The sequence below is a fragment of the Zerene cesonia genome, unplaced genomic scaffold (assembly GCF_012273895.1).
Source record: "Zerene cesonia ecotype Mississippi unplaced genomic scaffold, Zerene_cesonia_1.1 Zces_u002, whole genome shotgun sequence".
Lineage (NCBI taxonomy): Eukaryota > Metazoa > Arthropoda > Insecta > Lepidoptera > Pieridae > Zerene > Zerene cesonia.
In genome coordinates, this window is record NW_024045132.1 from 2,418,538 (window position 1) to 2,436,954 (window position 18,417).

At 32.9% G+C, this 18,417-nt stretch overlaps 1 protein-coding gene across 1 annotated transcript; it reads left to right on the forward strand.

Annotated features, from left to right (window-relative positions):
* The first annotated feature begins 1,213 nt into the window (after positions 1-1,213).
* LOC119838294 (serine protease nudel) lies at positions 1,214-17,649 on the forward strand. Its single transcript, XM_038364161.1, has 27 exons — positions 1,214-1,283; positions 1,849-2,427; positions 2,502-2,553; positions 2,688-2,795; positions 2,937-3,181; positions 3,422-3,579; positions 3,663-3,790; positions 4,321-4,501; positions 5,472-5,797; positions 5,874-6,172; positions 6,248-6,363; positions 6,557-6,716; positions 6,845-7,063; positions 7,139-7,383; positions 7,858-7,943; positions 8,037-8,206; positions 8,292-8,405; positions 8,482-8,659; positions 8,734-9,165; positions 9,240-9,428; positions 9,509-9,659; positions 10,135-10,303; positions 11,024-11,220; positions 12,708-12,937; positions 13,786-13,914; positions 14,491-14,795; positions 17,516-17,649. The coding sequence occupies exons 1-27, from the start codon at positions 1,214-1,216 to the stop codon at positions 17,647-17,649; spliced, it is 5,370 nt and encodes a 1,789-aa protein (XP_038220089.1).
* Positions 17,650-18,417: the final 768 nt, after the last annotated feature.

Consider the following 18,417-nt stretch of genomic DNA (forward strand, 5'->3'; position numbering starts at 1 on the left):
AGTGTTGTAATAAATATAAAGTCATCTTAGATTTTATAGAAAACGGCTTAGCATCACTTGCACCATGGCCACATTAAGCTATGATTAAAGCCAACTAATATATCACAGATAATATATCTTCAGTAGGTATAACCGCTATCCACGGGGGTCGTTTGCTTCATTACAATGAACTACGTAATAAATTATATCGTTTCATCTTACCATAGTGCAATAACAATTGAATACTTACTATATTAGGTCGAACGTCCGTCCTCTTTGAATCTATTTTTGTGGGTTCTTGACATGGTCATTATGGGTATTATGGAATAATGTAGACAATCAAAATTTAGCGGCTAAACGATCGGCAGCAACTGTACCTTTTCAAATCTTCAATCAAGTACAGTATTGTCAAGTGCTGTAGGATTTATTCCCATATAATGTAAACGAAATTTATTTCTGAAAGTCAATTAAAACTATTTTAATTAATAATACTGGTGGGCAATTATCATGCAAGTGTTATATTTAGAACTGGAGGGAAACTTACTGTATAAATTTATAACTAACTTCGCGCAGCTTAAACCTTAAACCGATACAATATTGAATGATTATTATACTATGAATTGTCAAAAAAAACTATTCCTGATGGTTATAGTATTAAAATAATTGAACTTAATATAATTAATTATATATTTGCCGGAAACAAACGTCAATAAAGAGATTATTAGCAATATTGCATGTAAAAACAAATTCAAAGTGGATTCTTTTAATTAAATTATAAATTAGTAAAGAATTTTAACACATTGAATCTAATCATAAGGTCTTCGCCTTAAAAAGCAATTATTAATTGCAATCTCAAATAAACTTTACCTGGACTATTTTGCATTATTCTAATATGTTAACAAGTACTGCAATACCCTTGATTCATGATAGTTCAGACTCTGGAATCGACCATTCATAAGATACGAAGAGCGAACAATACTTACCACAAACTCCATTAAAAGCAGATCTATAGTATTTACATTTATACAAGTTCATGAATACTATTGGGGTTGTACTGAAGGTATAGTTCAATTTGGATTTTAACTACATTTGCATTTAAGAATAGCTACGCCTAACGTTTTTTCTTAGTGTGTAGGTGTGGTCCTTTTAAGATAACTCACCTTTATCATTCTAACACGCGTTTCATCAGCTGTATATAATAGGTTGATATTTTATTTTATTTCAAGGTTAAATAATGACGAATAAAAAAGAAGGAAAATCAAACCCTGGTCTACCAATGGGCTTAGCTGAAACAAATAAAAACGGTAAAATCTAATTTAGATTAATTAAGTTCTTTTATGGTCAAATGGTTGTACTCAAATAGGAAAAGAAACTTAACAACATTTCGGAATTTTTTCACTTGCAATGTAATAAAATTCATTATATTGTAGTATCTCTCTTTGATGTGATTTGTGTTATTATATTTGTACCTACACTCGACTTATTCTATATAAACATAGTTATTGAATAATATATCGTACTAATACAATTTGTGTTTATTTTAGGACAATCCTATGATCAAAGATGTTTATTTCAAATTTTCCAGAGAATTGTTATCTTTTTACTTCTGGGAATTTTTGTAGTTGTGGTATCTGCGTTAATTTTAAAATATATAGAAGTTGACGGTAAGTGATATAATCTATATGTTCAATAGATATATATTTCTTCTTATAATTAAACACCAACCAATAGCTTTAATTTCTCGCATATATAACATATCATGTTTGTATAAATCAAATGTAATGTATTGTTATATTTTCTTATGAACACAATCTGTTGTGCATTTCATTTATTTTAAAACTTTACGTCGAACGTTATATTTTCTTCCAGTTGAAAATGTTTACAGAACGGAAACTGTATTTATTTCAAAAGAGAAAGAACCGCCCAGCGATGCACTTTTATCTAAACATATCAAGGCACATTATCAACTTGAAAACATTGCAAGCTATCCTGTTAGAAGTAAAAGAGACATTTTAACTTTCAACAAAAGTAACTCAGGTAAACTTGTGAAATTTAGAGATAACAAACGTCAAAAAGCAAGAAAATTATTAACGGAGCACAACATTTTATGTAATGGAAATGAGCACAAAGATGCATGTAAAGAAATGATAGATCAATTAAAATTACTAGCAGAAGGCAAAATATCTGAGTATGAATATAAAACCAAACGAACTGATGATGTTAATGTGTTTAAACCAAAAGCCGCTGTGAAAAAAGATAGAACAAATGACGAACATTCTGGAAATGTTGATTTATCGAAACGGGAAGTAGACGCAGACATAAAAGCGCCATCTGTACTATATAAACGAAATCCAGTAGATATACCATATCCTTTGGATCCTTCCACGCCAGAACTAACAAGTACTTGCCTGTTAGCTCGCCTTTTGAAAGACAGCAGTCATCTATATGGTATGATCACCATATATAACAATGTATACTGATTCTTGTATAATTTTTAACACGTTTTTAATATTTATTTTCAGGATATGAGAGTCCTAGAATGGATTATGATCAAAATCTTCCTAGCTATCCTAGGTACAGTTTACGTTATGTATTTAATTAAGTAACAACAAATTGCAGATTAATTCTTCTAAAGGTCTTTACTATAGAACAAATACTTTTATTTCCCGTTAAACTTTAATTGGACTAAAATAATAATAATTTTTCAGACGAGTACCGATGACTTATTTACCTCCGTATTTACAAAGCCATAATGATCACTCAGACAAACTTGCACATCCGCAAGATGTTCAAATTGCGATGAACATGAGATCAAAGTAAGTATTAACTGTATTGAATAAGCTTAGAAATAGATGCGCAAATCGTAAAACATTGATAAATCTTGAAATAATTTCATTCCTATACGTTATATATGTACGCATTAAAATATCCTAAACGAAAACCTTTTCTATTTACAGACTAGTTTCATCCAAAGACGCGGATTCAAATGATCAAGTACGTGTAGAGGAATGCCCTATGGGTACTGTATCTTGTGAGAATGGAAATGCATGTATTAGTGAGAGCCTGTGGTGTGACGGCAACGTTGATTGTGATGACGTCAGCGACGAATCCCGATGTACTTGCAAGTCCCGCGTTGATAAGTCGCGAGTATGTGACGGATACTTCGACTGTCCTTTTGGTGAAGACGAAATGGGTTGTTTTGGTAATATTTGTATACTCATTTAAAACATACCAAGAATAGCTCGTTGTGGTACCAGACTCAGTTACGCAAGACGAAACGTTTTAATAATAATAGAGTAGGTTTATATAAAAATCTTAAAAAATAATTTTACAAAACATAATTTTAAAACTATGACGACCAGACATCGAAACAATATAATGAGCTCATATAAAGAAAGCTGTTAAAAATTATACCTAACAATGACGGGTGATATATTTATAGGTTGCAGTGGAGAAAGTTTCAGTTGTGGGGACGCGGAGTCTACTTCGGATAGTATTTGCTTTACAAAGGAACAACGCTGTAATAACATTAACGATTGCCCCAATAATAAAGATGAAATCGACTGCAGCATGCTAGCACCTAGTCTTCATAAAAACCCTGTAAGCGTCCCCATATTTATTATTACTTTAATAGTATGCGCTGTATATAATTTAAAAGTTTTTCAATTCGAACTTTGTTATAGCTGTTTGCAATTTCGAACACCGAGGGATTTTTGCATAGGAATTTTAAAGGAACATGGTATGCCGTGTGCAATAATCCTTATATGTGGGCTCATGATGCATGCCGGCGCGAAACTGGACTTATTGTGAGGTGAGTGAACTGTTATTAAGTTTACGTACTGTTTTTGTTTTTCTTATTGAAAACGATACTGATTTTTTTTCATGGTAACAACTTTTCTTATTTATTAATTTACCTGGTACGCTATTTAAAAGTTATGCGTCATCGGCTAGTAACTTTATCCTAAACTTTTTTAGGCTTTTCTGTATAGCACTTTATATCTTTAAGTATGTAAAAGCTTTCTTATTATTTTCAAAGCGTCCTATGCCACTGATTCTCTAGATACATGTCTAGATTACGTTTTTTTATGTAAGACTAGCTTTTACCCGCGGCTTCGCACGCGTTAAATTCGGAGTAGTTTAATGGATGTTATTATTCAAACCTTCCTCTTGAATTTGCCACTATCTACAAAAAGAACCGCATCATAATCCTTTACGTAGTTTGAAGATAGCATGCATACAAAAGGGACAAAGGCGCAGAGATAGCAACTGTTCTATACTATGTAGAAATTTGTTTGGTTTGTTTCATCACAAATAAATAAAGCTTTATATGTGATATTCCAGGCCTCCGCATATTCAATTTCTCCACATAGATCCATTACTAAAAATAAACTACATAAACACGGCACCTGGTGGATTGATAAATACAAGTACTACTTGCCTCAATTCCTCCGCGGTGTATGTGTCCTGCCCATACTTATTGTGCGGCACGAGAATATTAACTACGTCCCAACTTGTACGTGAAGTAAGTACTAACTATGGCATTATCAAAACTAGAAGTATCAAATCCATAAGAGTATAATTTTTTTAACTGTGAGTATTGTCGTGACGTGAATATTATTTTTAATCGATTTCAAAAAAGTAGAACGTACACAACTTATCTTTGATAGCTGGTGCCTTCTGGGTGGTCCTATTTAAATTTAGTGTAGCTTTTTGTTAAAAATAATTTATTTTTTACCAATGTTGATTTTTTTAAGGGAATGGCGTAGTCCAAATTACATATATCTCATAACATCAGCTATCTATATTGAGATCGCATAAATATAAATGTTGTCGTCTAAAATTTAATATTGTTAAAGATATTACAAATGGATTACTTGTATATATATTTATTTTGCTATGATGATATAAAGAGTATTTGTATTCTGTTATGTGAAACAAAGCTTCATTGGAAGATTTATTTCAAAATAATGTAAAATTGTATCACTTTACACCAATTAAGCCATCATTGGTTTCGCAACAGAGTTTCGTATTTCATCTGATCAAGTTAATTAATTTCTAAAATCCGCTAACAATCTTCCTTTATTAGAAGTAAATCCTAAAGCTTAGTGAACATAATATTATCCTTATCGCAAAAACGTTTCAATGAAATGGAAATGTTTTTAAAGAAAAATACGCATCAATCAAAATGAGTGAATCGATCTATATATTTTAGATTCGTAATAAAAATACAAAAATTCAAACGCCTCCGTGCGATTAATTAAATTCATTATAAAAAAGATTCTATCATTATATTTATTTTTATAGTCTGAATGTGAAGTCTTTTAAAGTTTGAATAATTTAAGCTAATTTTCGAAACCGGAATAGTTTATTTTTTTGTTTGAATGCTCCAATCTCAGGAACTATTGGTTAGAATAGAAAGATTATTTTTGGGCTGGTCAATTATTTTATGATTAATGAAAAATATAATCGTAGATCTGTTTTTCTCTTTTTAGAAAGCCGACATGGAGAATCAATTATTTGGACGCAATAAACGATTTCTGCTAAATAACCAACCGTATCCATTTTCATTCTATGATTCTCCACTATCCCGTCGTAAGAAGGATGCATCGTCATTGTCTACGTTTAATAAAATATATGATAACAATGATAATAAAGAAAATAGAATAAAAAGAATGGAAAGTCGAGTCGTAGGAGGTAAACCAAGCCAACCAGCCGCTTGGCCCTGGGTGGTAGCTTTATATCGAAATGGTATGTTCCACTGCGGCGGGGTTATTCTTAGCCAAAATTGGGTAATGTCCGCCGCTCATTGTATTCATAAGTAAGTTGAACATATAATTATCCATATAATCAAGCTTTACGTACATAACACGAATTAAAATTATTTATCCTTTAAGGTTCTGGGAGCATTATTATGAAGTCCAAGTGGGAATGTTGCGTCGTTTCTCCTTTTCACCTCAAGAGCAAATCCATCGAGTTACTCATGTTATTATGAATCAAAATTATGACCAGGAAGATATGAAGAACGACCTCTCCCTACTGCGGGTTAAACCTGCTATTCAATTCAGCCGTTGGGTCCGTCCTATCTGTTTACCTGGACCTGAGGTGGCTGGAGAGGACTGGAAATGGGGTCCACCTGTGGGCACTATTTGCACGGCTGTGGGTTGGGGTTCAACTGTTCCACACGGACCTGATCGTATGTATCGATTGTAACTGTTTTTAAGGTATATTCCCCATGAATATCTAATAATATTTAAATTTATTGCTGCAGCTGATCACATGCGTGAGGTGGAAGTCCCAATATGGGATCAATGCAATCATCGAGAAGATCAAGCTGGAAGAGAAATATGTGCTGGACTTGCAGAGGGTGGAAGGGATACATGTCAAGTGAGAAAATTTTTGTATACTTGATGAATGCTTTTCCTAACTTATAACCAATCTATGTGTTTTCAAACTTTCCTATTTTGTAAACATAGCAACTCAAAACCAAACATAGTGTTATAAAATACTTATGAGTACGAGAAATTCGTAAGAATTCAACAGTCGATAATTTTTACTACAACATCAGTTATAAATATAGGGTGACAGTGGAGGACCGTTGCTATGCAGAAATCCAGCTAATGCTCAACAATGGTACGTGGCAGGAATAGTAAGCCATGGTTATGGCTGTGCACGTAAAGGTGAACCTGGTGTATACACGAGAGTAAGCCTCTTCGTCTCATGGATAAAATACTTTATGTGTGAGTACTTGAGCAATTATAATGTTTTCTTATAAAATTTCAAGGTTGTTTTGTTACCTAAATCATTCTATTTGATGACCGACATAGCGATATTTTTATACATTTTTTGTTTAAACTACAATTTACAGCCTTAAAAACCTTGCCAATGATTCAACCAAAGCAAGAATGCCCTGGATTTAGATGTGAATCTGGTATTTCAAGATGTCTTCCGAAGAAGCGAATGTGTGATAAAATTATAGATTGCTTGGACGGAGAAGATGAAATCAACTGTGAAGAAAAAACTTTAAAGAAAATGGAACAAAACATTCTGACTAATGTATTTAGTAGAGATGCCAACAGTACAGCAAGTATAGAAAGCGATGAAATTGAAAATATTAAATCAACTACATTATCTGAAAATATAAATAAAGCAATTACTACAGAAATACCCACCTCAATGGAAACAACTTCAAACACACTTATACATACTACTGATTCAAAACGTATTTTCCCCAACAATACTTCAAACATACAAACAAATACAACTACTCCCTTAAATAAAACGGATACTGAAAGCTTAGATAACGGGACTCAAGACACCATTGAAAATGCGCAATATATACCTACAGAAACTTCTGGATCTAACGATGAAATGGACATCGGAAATATCGATAATTCTAGTGAACAAGTAACAGCAGATCCTATTAACTTTATAATAACTGAATCAACATTTTTACCTCATGATAAAAACAAATTTGAATCATTGGTAACGGCTGCAAGAAATGATACAAACCAAGTAGAACCGATAACTTATCAAACTGATGTGACCACAGTTCATTCAATTACTACATCACCAACCGAACAACTGGAAATAGTTACACCTTTATCTAATACCCAATCAATTTATCCAATAACTTCTACACCTGACAGTATTTTGGTCGAAAATTCAACTACAATTACAACTAATACTCCATATTTATTAAAAATTGAAAACAATTACACAAACCCTTCTAATGAAAACTGGCCAGTAACAACAACAGAATATTTTACAACGACTCTTAATTCCATCAATGAGAGTCCTAATACTACAACTGAATTTCCTAGTACACCACCTGGCTTTATTGTAGCCAATAGTGATTCTATGAATGATGTAATACCACAGATAACCAAAAATTCTAGTGAACATGAGATTAAACCAGCAAGTATAAGGAAAAAACACAAAACTCCTTTACTATATCAGTGTCGTAGGTAAGTCTCTATGAGAGCAGTGTAAATATATATCCCAAGAAATCCATATTTTGTGTTTAAAATTATAAATATAATAATAACTTTATTTTCAAGAATTGATCAGAGCATTTTGTATAAATATCGCTGCGATCACAAAGCTGACTGTGAAGATGGTACAGATGAATTAGATTGCGCGTGTACAGATTACTTATCGACATTTGAAAATCAATTACTTTGTGATGGGAACTTCAATTGTGCAGATGGTCAAGATGAAATCGACTGCTGTATGTACCATTTTTTAAAAGTGAAATTATTTCGAAATACATTTCAACACATTTTCTAATTAATATTGTAATTTCTTTCTTACAGTTGGCTGTGAAGATGGAGAATTCCTATGTAAACGAAGCCAAATATGCGTTCCAAATAAATACGTATGTGATGGTAGACCGCAATGTCCCTTGGGTGAAGACGAGCTTGATTGCAGTAAGAAACATATTTAACTTTAATTTTACGACAAATTCAATGTAAATTAATAAATTTTACATTATATACATTTCAGTCGCTCTGACGAATGGCAATGAGATTACATTTGATATGGATGGTAGACCTAAAATAAGATTTGAAGGATATGTAACAAGAAAATTAAACAACGATTGGCACGTTGCTTGCGAGGATGCTATGTCGATTCATGATCAGGAAGAGGAAGCTACGCGTATTTGTAGATATTTAGGATTTAGGTAATGTTTTGATATGGATTTATGTGGCTACTTGTTCTTGATAATAATTCCAATAATATTTTTTTTATTTACAGCGCTGTGAATAAGTTTAAAATAAAATATATTAACCTAAAGGAGAATAATCTCGTCGAATTAAATTTAGATAGCAAAAGACGGAAAAGATATAAAGCGGACAAAGAACCCGTATTATTCATCTATAAAAATATAGATCCCGAGGACGAAACGTCCCGAAGTGTCGTAATAAAAGAGCCAGAGTTACTAAAGGAACAATGTGTACCAAATGTGACAAAAACATGTACGGCATTGTATGTTGCTTGCGACCAATCGCTTTTCACGAATTTTCCGATTTCCCAAGAACTTTTATTCGGTCGCAATGCCGCAGAGTCATTTAATCAACAGTGGCCTTGGGTTGCCAAATTATATATAGATGGACAATACAAATGTACAGGTGTACTTATCGACGTTTCTTGGGGTTTATTCAGTAATGAATGTTTGGATTTAAGTTTGTAAGTAACTAACATAATCAATACATTCGTAAATAGTTTTCAGAGTTAAATTATATTTAATAATTTATTTTCAGACAGAAACGACAGTACATTACGGTAATTTTAGGGTCCCACAAAACGTTACACTCGTCGAAGAGTTTCTATGAACAAGTACGTAGAGTAGATGGAATAAAAGACTTGTATAGAAGCAAAGTTGTACTTTTACATTTACAAGAGCCTGTTGAGTATTCAGCGATGGTGAAACCAATGATTCTACCAACTACGTAAGATTTTAACAAGTATTATTGACTGCGGAACATCCAATGTATTCAATGAATCTTACTATCAAATATACGATTTCCAGGTACATACACGATCAAAAGAAAACAGTTTGCGTCGCTGTCGGTCAAGATGGTAGTAATAATACTGTGAGCGTATTACTTATGGAATCAAAGGAAGCGTGTAGCGTAGATAATGTGTGCTTTGAGAGACAGTCAACTGCAGACATTTGTCCGGTAAGAAACTTATTGTATTAGTGACGCGTTGTCTGATTGGGCTAAAGTATATATTGGCAACTTTAAGAGATTTTGTGTTTTAAATCAGACTTGTATTACGTCCATCCAAAGTAAGATTAGAAGCATTAAATCGGTGGTATACTTCCGTACTACTTTTTATATGGGTAAAATTCCTAGCATTGTACATTTGTAATCTTTGGAAATACTGAGCCAATTATGAAAATTCTCAACAACAATAAGCTACCCTATTAAGGGAAGACGTATGATTTTTAACCCTAGTGAACCCGGGCGAAGCCGGGAAAAGCGGCTGGTTATAATCTATAAAAATTACATAACTTTAACAATTTCTTCTTTACTTCTTCTAAGATCTTTCTCACTATATATTCAAAGAAATATAAACTTTTATGTATTCATCTTTTATAACTTGATGCTTATTAATATGATGTTAAGGAAAGTTTAAATTATGAAATTTCAGATCGGGTTTTCTGTTCAAACAAATTGGGCAGGAATAATTAGTTGCCATACAAAGCTGGGCTGGTACCCCGCGGCAACTTTTGTGACGTCTAGAGGCGAATGTAATGTGGGCAACCGCATAATTGCTACCGAAATTGGAAATTTAAAACACCAAATAAAGCTGTTTAAAGGTACTCTATTCTAGTAGTTTTTGAGAATTTGTGGATGCATTTAAGTAGTCTCCTATTTCCTCTTGTGTCTCCCAGTGGTCATCATTATCCATTTTTTGCTACCAGAAACACATGTATCGTATAATAATTTTATGCATTTATTCGTCTTTTATTTATTATGTACACGTAATGAGATCATATCGACTGCCGAATACGGCGTGATTATATTTTCCTTCGTATAACTTAATAATATATGAAAATTTTCTCAATTCGATATCATCGTTTTTTATACTCCGATGTTTATATTATAACGTATATAGCATTATTCATATAACATCGTTATATGAATAATACCGTGACATAATCCTGATACATATTTTAAAAAATATGTATAGGAATTGATTTATAAAAGATGTAAAATTTTAACAATAAAACATAATTTTCTATCGTAATCATCCACAATACATTGTTTACATTCAAAACGAAGGAGACTTTTAATGTATAAAAACGGGTTAAATATAAAATTAAGATAATACTTATCCGCAACGGTTCTTACACAATACACGTTTAAGGCATAGATATAAGTTTGCAAATATCATTTATTTATTTTTATGTTCCATGATGAACATTGTAAATTAAGACAAAATTTTAAGCAAATAAAAATCCAAAAACATACAATCAGCATTTGAAGCGCCAAAACATTATTTCATTTTCTTCAATGTATGTATGTCTATATCGCAGATACTTCATTGATTGATTTAAACGATCAAGAATTAGAAGACTGTGATGGTACGCGGTGCGAAAGAGGCCGATGTGTCAAGATGCAGTATGTGTGTGACGGAGTCCAGCATTGCGAAGACGGCAGCGACGAATCCCAAGAATCATGTCAGAACAAATACGATATCTGCTCGAAGGATCCCCTTCACAGGGGTTGTGGTGCGTATCGGGATTGTTTCTTTTCATCAACAAAATCAAATCAAAAACACACATGATGAAATTTTATCTTAATTTATATACAATACGTTATGTTTATATATATGTTTCCTATGCTATGCTATGACCTGTGTTATAGAAGACATTCATCGTTCGTCGTAATGAGTAATTTTGTATAAGGACTGTGCTATGTTGTAATGCCAAATTTATTACTGCAATTAAAACTTGATAATTTTATGAATTATTGTGATTTCGTGGAAAATATGTACGATATTTCTTTTTGGTGTTTTATTTATTTCTTAAATTCAGAAATGTCTGTGGTGATTTTATAAAAATTGTAGTTTTTATAGAAATTTAATTAAGACTAGTGAAGTATTGTAGCATTCGAAAAAAAGATGAGCGTTAAAATATCAAGAACTTGTTGATGTGTTTCAGGAAATAATGACTAATTTATGTCGATACTTATCGTAAAAATATTTAACAAAGAACTGCCTGCACTCCCTGATTCCACTTAGGCTGACATACAAATACACATTATGACTTTTGATAATCAGGATACGTAATATAGCTTTCTATTGGAATAATTATTGTTAAAACCAGTGCAATAGTTTATGAGATTTTCATTTCACCCATGAAAACATTTATTACTAGGTGCTGCGGTTTCACCCGCGTAAGTCTGTATCCCGTAGGAATATCGGGATAAAATTGCCTATATGTTATTCCAGTTGTCCAGCTGTCTACGTACCAAATTTCAGGGCAATCGGTTCAGTAGTTTTTGCGTGAAAAAGCAACAAACACACACAGATCCTTACAAACTTTCGCATTTATAATATTAGTAGGATAGTAGGAGGTAGTATAGTAGGATTTTATACTAATCGCCTTACTCCGTCCGAGGCAGGATATTAATTTTTCAATAATGAAAGATAGCGGTTTTTGTTACAACTTATTTGCATACCCTACATTCTATCACATCTATATACACAAACATAGTCAGACTTCGTTTATCAATTCAAAAATAGTTATAGGTATAGTAGACATACAATGGCACCAAAATATAAACAAAGGAAGGAAAAACAGTAATGCAAAATAATAAGAATAAACACATAATGATTCCAACATGGCCCCCACATCAATACGAGTTACTGTAACAGTGGTTATTAGTGACAACCGATAAAGTACGACTTACGATTTGATTACTAGTCAATGATAATATATAGAATAACTATAAAAAAAACCTGATGATAATATATAAGTTATACATAGGTAACAAGAAAGACACTTATAGCTATACAGTAAACAGTGCAGTAAGGCTGCAATGGATCTTATGCCTCTCCAAATGTTCATGGGCGGTGGTAGCGCTTATCATCAGGCGTCCCACCAGCTCCATTGCCGACTGTGACATTAAAAAAAATAAAACAGAACCACAAACCATCAGCGTATGATAGGCACTAATCAAATCATTGAAAACTTATTTTTTATACGCACACCAGAGTGTCCAGCTGGCGAGCTCAAATGTCGCAATGGACAATGCGTCCCAAAAGAGCAATTCAGAGATGGGCGTAGTGACTGCGAAGATGGCACTGATGAACCTGGACAAACCACGTGTTCCGATTACCTCAGCCGAGTGATGCCTTCGCGCCTCTGTGATGGCGTCCTGCATTGCCACGATAGAAGCGACGAAGACCCTATGTTCTGCAAGTGTTTCTCTAAACATGCGTATCGGTATGTTTATAATAAGTAATCTGTTAATTTTATAAAAGACTTGCTCGCCCCGACTCTAAACGTGTGACCGGTATGAAATCCAATCTAAATGTAGCCTATGTCCCCATGAAACAATGTTGCTTATGTATGTATGTGAAGGAATTTTTAAAAACACTCCCTTACTTTTATGTTCCTTCACATGTTATTAATTATTATATAGGATTCGTTAAATGTCCGAGTTTAATTTACTGAATATTGAATTTACCGTTCTTGAAATGCATGTGCATAAAACAAAATGCTTACAAGCTTTGTTCATATAGCAAACTATACTAGTAAGTATATGAGTTATTATTATATAAAAATAACGTTTAAATGAAATTATAGATCATATGAGCCGTGAAACACCACCCTTAATCCGTTGTGATTTGTGATCGCTACTAACTAGCATACCCTTCAGTTTCATAACCTTAATAAAGTGTAGGATTCTATTCGGGTTAATATGTTTGAACTGTGGGAGTAAATAATAATTTCCTTATTTTTCGCGCCATAAAAATATTCCAGTAAAAAGGAACATAATATTATACAATCCTAAAAGAGTATAAACACCGTTCTTTATTTTATTTGAAGTAGTTTAGCTGTGCCTTGGATACTTTGAATCATTATTACATACATATTGTAAGCCTTTCAATTTTTATAGTATATTCTTCAAGTAAATAAGTCATACTATCGCAATTTTAACAATTCACAAATGGGCGATTGGCAGGCTCTGTCACATTTAGTTTTTGCGATCACTTTTTCAATAATTCTTTTATGTATCCTTCTCTTATTGTGTATCTATATCTCTATCGTGTTATCTATGAACAAAATAGGTGCGGAAAGGACTCATTAAGCGAAGAATACTGTGTAGCGAACGACATGGTGTGCGACGGAGTTCCAGACTGCCCCAATGGGGAAGACGAGAGAGCGTGTATTGCGCTCAGCTCTCCGCAGGGGACATCGTGAGTTTATTTATAAATGTATTGATAGTTGAGAAATTTTTCTATTCTTTCAAAATTTCTCATTTATAAAGCATTTCAATGCTATAAAACTAAAAATTAAATGTATTGATAGTTGCTTGTTCAAGCCAAGACCAGTCCTTAGCGTAGTGGGTAAAGCGTGAACGTCAGTAATCCAGAGATCTCAGAGAGAGTGTTCGAATCCTAGTGGTCTATAACAAAAAAATAATTGTTACTTATCCATTAAGACAATGTAGTTAAACAAATATGTAGTTGACAAAGGACCACACGTAGTTCACTCGCTTGGAAATCCTAACACTGCCAAAAAGTAATCAATCTTGTGATGTCATAGCGGGAAATTGAGTTGGAACTGGAGCTGCACCACCGCCCATGAACATTCGCAAAGGTCGATAGCGGCCTCTGTCAAAGCGCTAGCCGCATTTAAGGGGTAAGGTATAAGGAAAATTGACGAATGGAAAAAATGAGGAGAAGGAAACGGGCCTCCATATCTATTCCAATCAATTTTCTAGCGGCATATATTGGTATAGATTAATCAATTACGTTTATAATATATTTCAGGCCAGGTATCGGTGAAGTAATCATCCGCTCGCATGGCGTTTGGTACTCAAAATGCTACCCAACGCAGGAGCACACAAAGTCTGAACTCGAGGAAATTTGTAGAGAACTCGGCTACATTAGCGGCCACGCCAAGCAATTGCCAACCCCAGCCAAGTCATACATTCACAACAGCATATCTCTAGATACATTTTCTGATATTGTACTGAATAACAGCACGAAAATAAAACTTAGAAATAACGAAGCGCCCATCGCCAGAGGAACGCTCGATAATAATTTATCAGATTGCTACCCGCTTTTCGTAGAATGTTTGTAGACGTAATTTAAAAATAACAAGGTTATTTATTTCTGTTTTGTTTAAAATTTTATATATTAAACGTTTATATCTAAAGTGTTTTTGTTTATTTTTATGCTTCTGCAGACAAAATTAATGTCATATTTTAGTTTAAGATAGACCAGCCACATACAGCATTTCTTAAATAATTATTACATATTATGTAACGATATTCTTATGCTTTACCCTCTTATAGATTACATTATGTGATGGACACAACATTGCAAGAAAATGAAATAAGATAACTGTAGCAATAATTGTATCATGTGATATCATACAGTGTGCTAGACCAAATATTTCATAGGCTTGTTATTATTATTTCTTTTTTTATTCTCTTTCTCAGATGTTCTGCCGCAATTAAAAGTTGTCTATAGGACTATCTACCCAGGAGGTTTTTTTGTGTCCGAAAAATTATGTCTGAACATAAAAATCATATTATAAAATCACTACGTTGAAAAGTGGAGGAAAGCAAAACTAAGAAATACACTTTCACATTTTTTACAATATTGTTATATAAACATTATACAACATGTTTATTATAATAATGTAATTATTATTATCCTTAGTATCCATCGTACCTGACCATTATGGAAAGGAGAAAAGTCATATAATAATTATAACACATATTTACTGATATTTAAAAAGTATACCTAATATAATTAATACAATTTCTTCGTAAACTGGTCTCAATTAATAGACAAAAGAATTCAAATATTTTGTATGAGAGTAAATTTAAAAGATTTGTGAAGACTCGTTAAATTCCGTGCCTAGTAATATCGTAAGTTATTCAGATCAAAGGTCAAGATTAAGAGAAAAATACCTAAATGGCACGAATAATGGACAATGGACAAGACTCATTAGTAGTTAATTTATACGAACAAAGGCATCCATAATGAAGCCATTATTTTAAATGAAATAAACTGCATAACAAATTGCCTATGGACGTCCATACAGATATACGCAGAATAGTATTATATGGATCTATAATTTTATCTAGAATATTGTTTGGGTTTGTTGGGACCTTCTTACATCGCATAGTGACATCTTTTGAAATCTTTCGGATACAATTCACAACTGGAAATACTGCGAATACATGTCTCATCTTGTTGATGACGTAGTTTTGTGGGTTTGGCAGAGATGTCGCTTTATTTGTAAATTATTACCATATATTACCAAATAATAAAGAAAATTACACTTACTAATGATATTTAAAATGTCAAATGTTTAATTACCTATGTAGCTTTCTTTCACATCGTTAAAAGCGATTTTTTTTTTATTTCGTAGTTTGTTTTACGTGTCTGGAGACAATTAGGACATAGTGGCATAAACGAACATTTACCGGGGTGAAATATCTCATTCTTCGTTATTCCTCGATACGCGATCCAGGAAAATGATTTAAGCCAGAGTCCTCCTCCTAATCCTCTGCCAACGTCCTGTCAGACCGAAACATTTTTTTTTCTTTTCGTGATTCTCCCATTTCCCCACCGGGAATCGAACCCAGGACACCTAGTTTCGACGCTCACGCATGCAAAGAGGTCAGAATATATAGACTTGGTGCCTAGTATTGCCATCTATTAAATTTTATAGAGAATAAATAAATTAAATAAGAATAAATTGTAAAACAGAAGAGATATATCTACACCTTATTTATCTTTTTCAGAATTCCAAATTTAAAATGAATTTGTTCCGAATTAAAATTCCTCAAAGTATCTATTCTATACCATGCCCATATTTGGTAGTGGTCAACATTTGAATGGGCGAATCAAATGTTTTACATAGTTTACTCAAACTAAGATATGTCAGGTCAAGTATGTCACCCCGACTCGAATGTATCTATTAATTCAACCGATCATTAACTTCATTGTGACTCATTTTTTATTACTTAACATTATAAAAGAATGATGCTACCAAAATGGAATGATAGATTTGCATAATGTATATCTTTAAGATAAAACAAATGATTGAAACTAGTTCGTTTAACAAAACCGGTTCAATTTAACATACATCGTATGAACTATAAATAATATTAATATGAAAATTAACAAGAAGTTGACATTTCAAATATTTCGATGCATTACATATGCCGAGACTATGTGTGAACAAATTATTGAATATATTACTAATAATTTAAACCAAAAAAAAAACCTTTTCACATGATTTTTTTATACTTTTGCATACTTTTATTAGTGCTTTTTAGTTGTGAGCCATATTATTTAACAGAGAAACAATAAAAATCCCAACTGCATACTTTCACAATGTTTACACCATTAATCACTATTAATAGATATTATAAAAGCGATATCCGTATGTCTCTTTTTACGCTAATAGAACTCGAAACTGTTTGTATGATATTTGGCACAAAGATAGTAATTATGGCAATAAGACCTGTGAAAGGACATAAAATAGTTTTGATTTCGGAAATCTCAAGTGGAAGGAAACTACGTGGGTAGAGTACTGGTACTGTTATATATTTTCCTTTGACGACACAGTGAACTGCTAAGGCGGAAAACGTGCTATTTAATAAGTACGTAAACTATATACAATAGCTAAGGCTAATAATAATCAATGAAACCTATTCCTTTTTTAAGTAATATCGGGCACTGTACTGGGGGTTCGCCTGACGGTAAGCTATCACCATTGCCCATGAACATTATCAGAGGTAAGGTCGGTACAAAGGCGTTCTTCGGTTTTCAGATAAGCAAAAGATTGACGACTGGAAAAAAGAATGGAATGAGAAGGGAGAGAAAAGGGATACCGGTCGCCAGCTGCCCAACACACGAGAACGTGTGGTACCTTCCCCGCGCGAACCAGCTCGATTCGTGGCGTAGCGTGCTCGGCTGCTACACTCAAAATATTCTAGGTCATCCTGAAGGCCAAATATTTCTCAAATTGTGTCTATAATATAAAAGATCACTTGAAAGGCCTCAAACCAATATTAATTAGTTGTTTAGATATACAAATAATTTGAATATTTTACTTAAGATAACATTGGTTTATTGCTTAAGAATTGAAGTCTACTATTTTTTTTTTATTTATACAATGGTAATCATTCAAACCGAAACGATGCTTTATCCAATTAGTCTTCGTCTTGAAGCGCTTTTTAGAAGTGCTTTATTTGTCCTCAATGGGTAACAATTGAGAAAAGGATAGACGACGAAAGGGTAATATGAAATACCCGAGTTTTTTATTCTTTAAAAATAAATCATTTTTAATTTAACATGATTAAATTAATAATAACATATTGCTTTAGTCACAATATCACAATATCAATATCACGCTGAGAATCACTATTTCCATCAGTATTACCCTATATTAGTTCCCACTACAGAAACATAGAAAACAACACAGAAGAATCACATAAATGTTTATTATTGGCATATGTCCAATAACATGGCGATGAACTAATACACTTGTTTCATTAATACTATTATAATTAATTACTATCAACGACAAAGCGCTAAAGGAAATAATCGTGAGGAAACTGATATGTCCGAGATATAAAGTTCGACAGCGTGCGACATCTGCCAACCCAAGCTTGCCTCGAGTGGTGGATTATGAACCCTTACTCTGGGAACATATATGGACTGATAATGAAG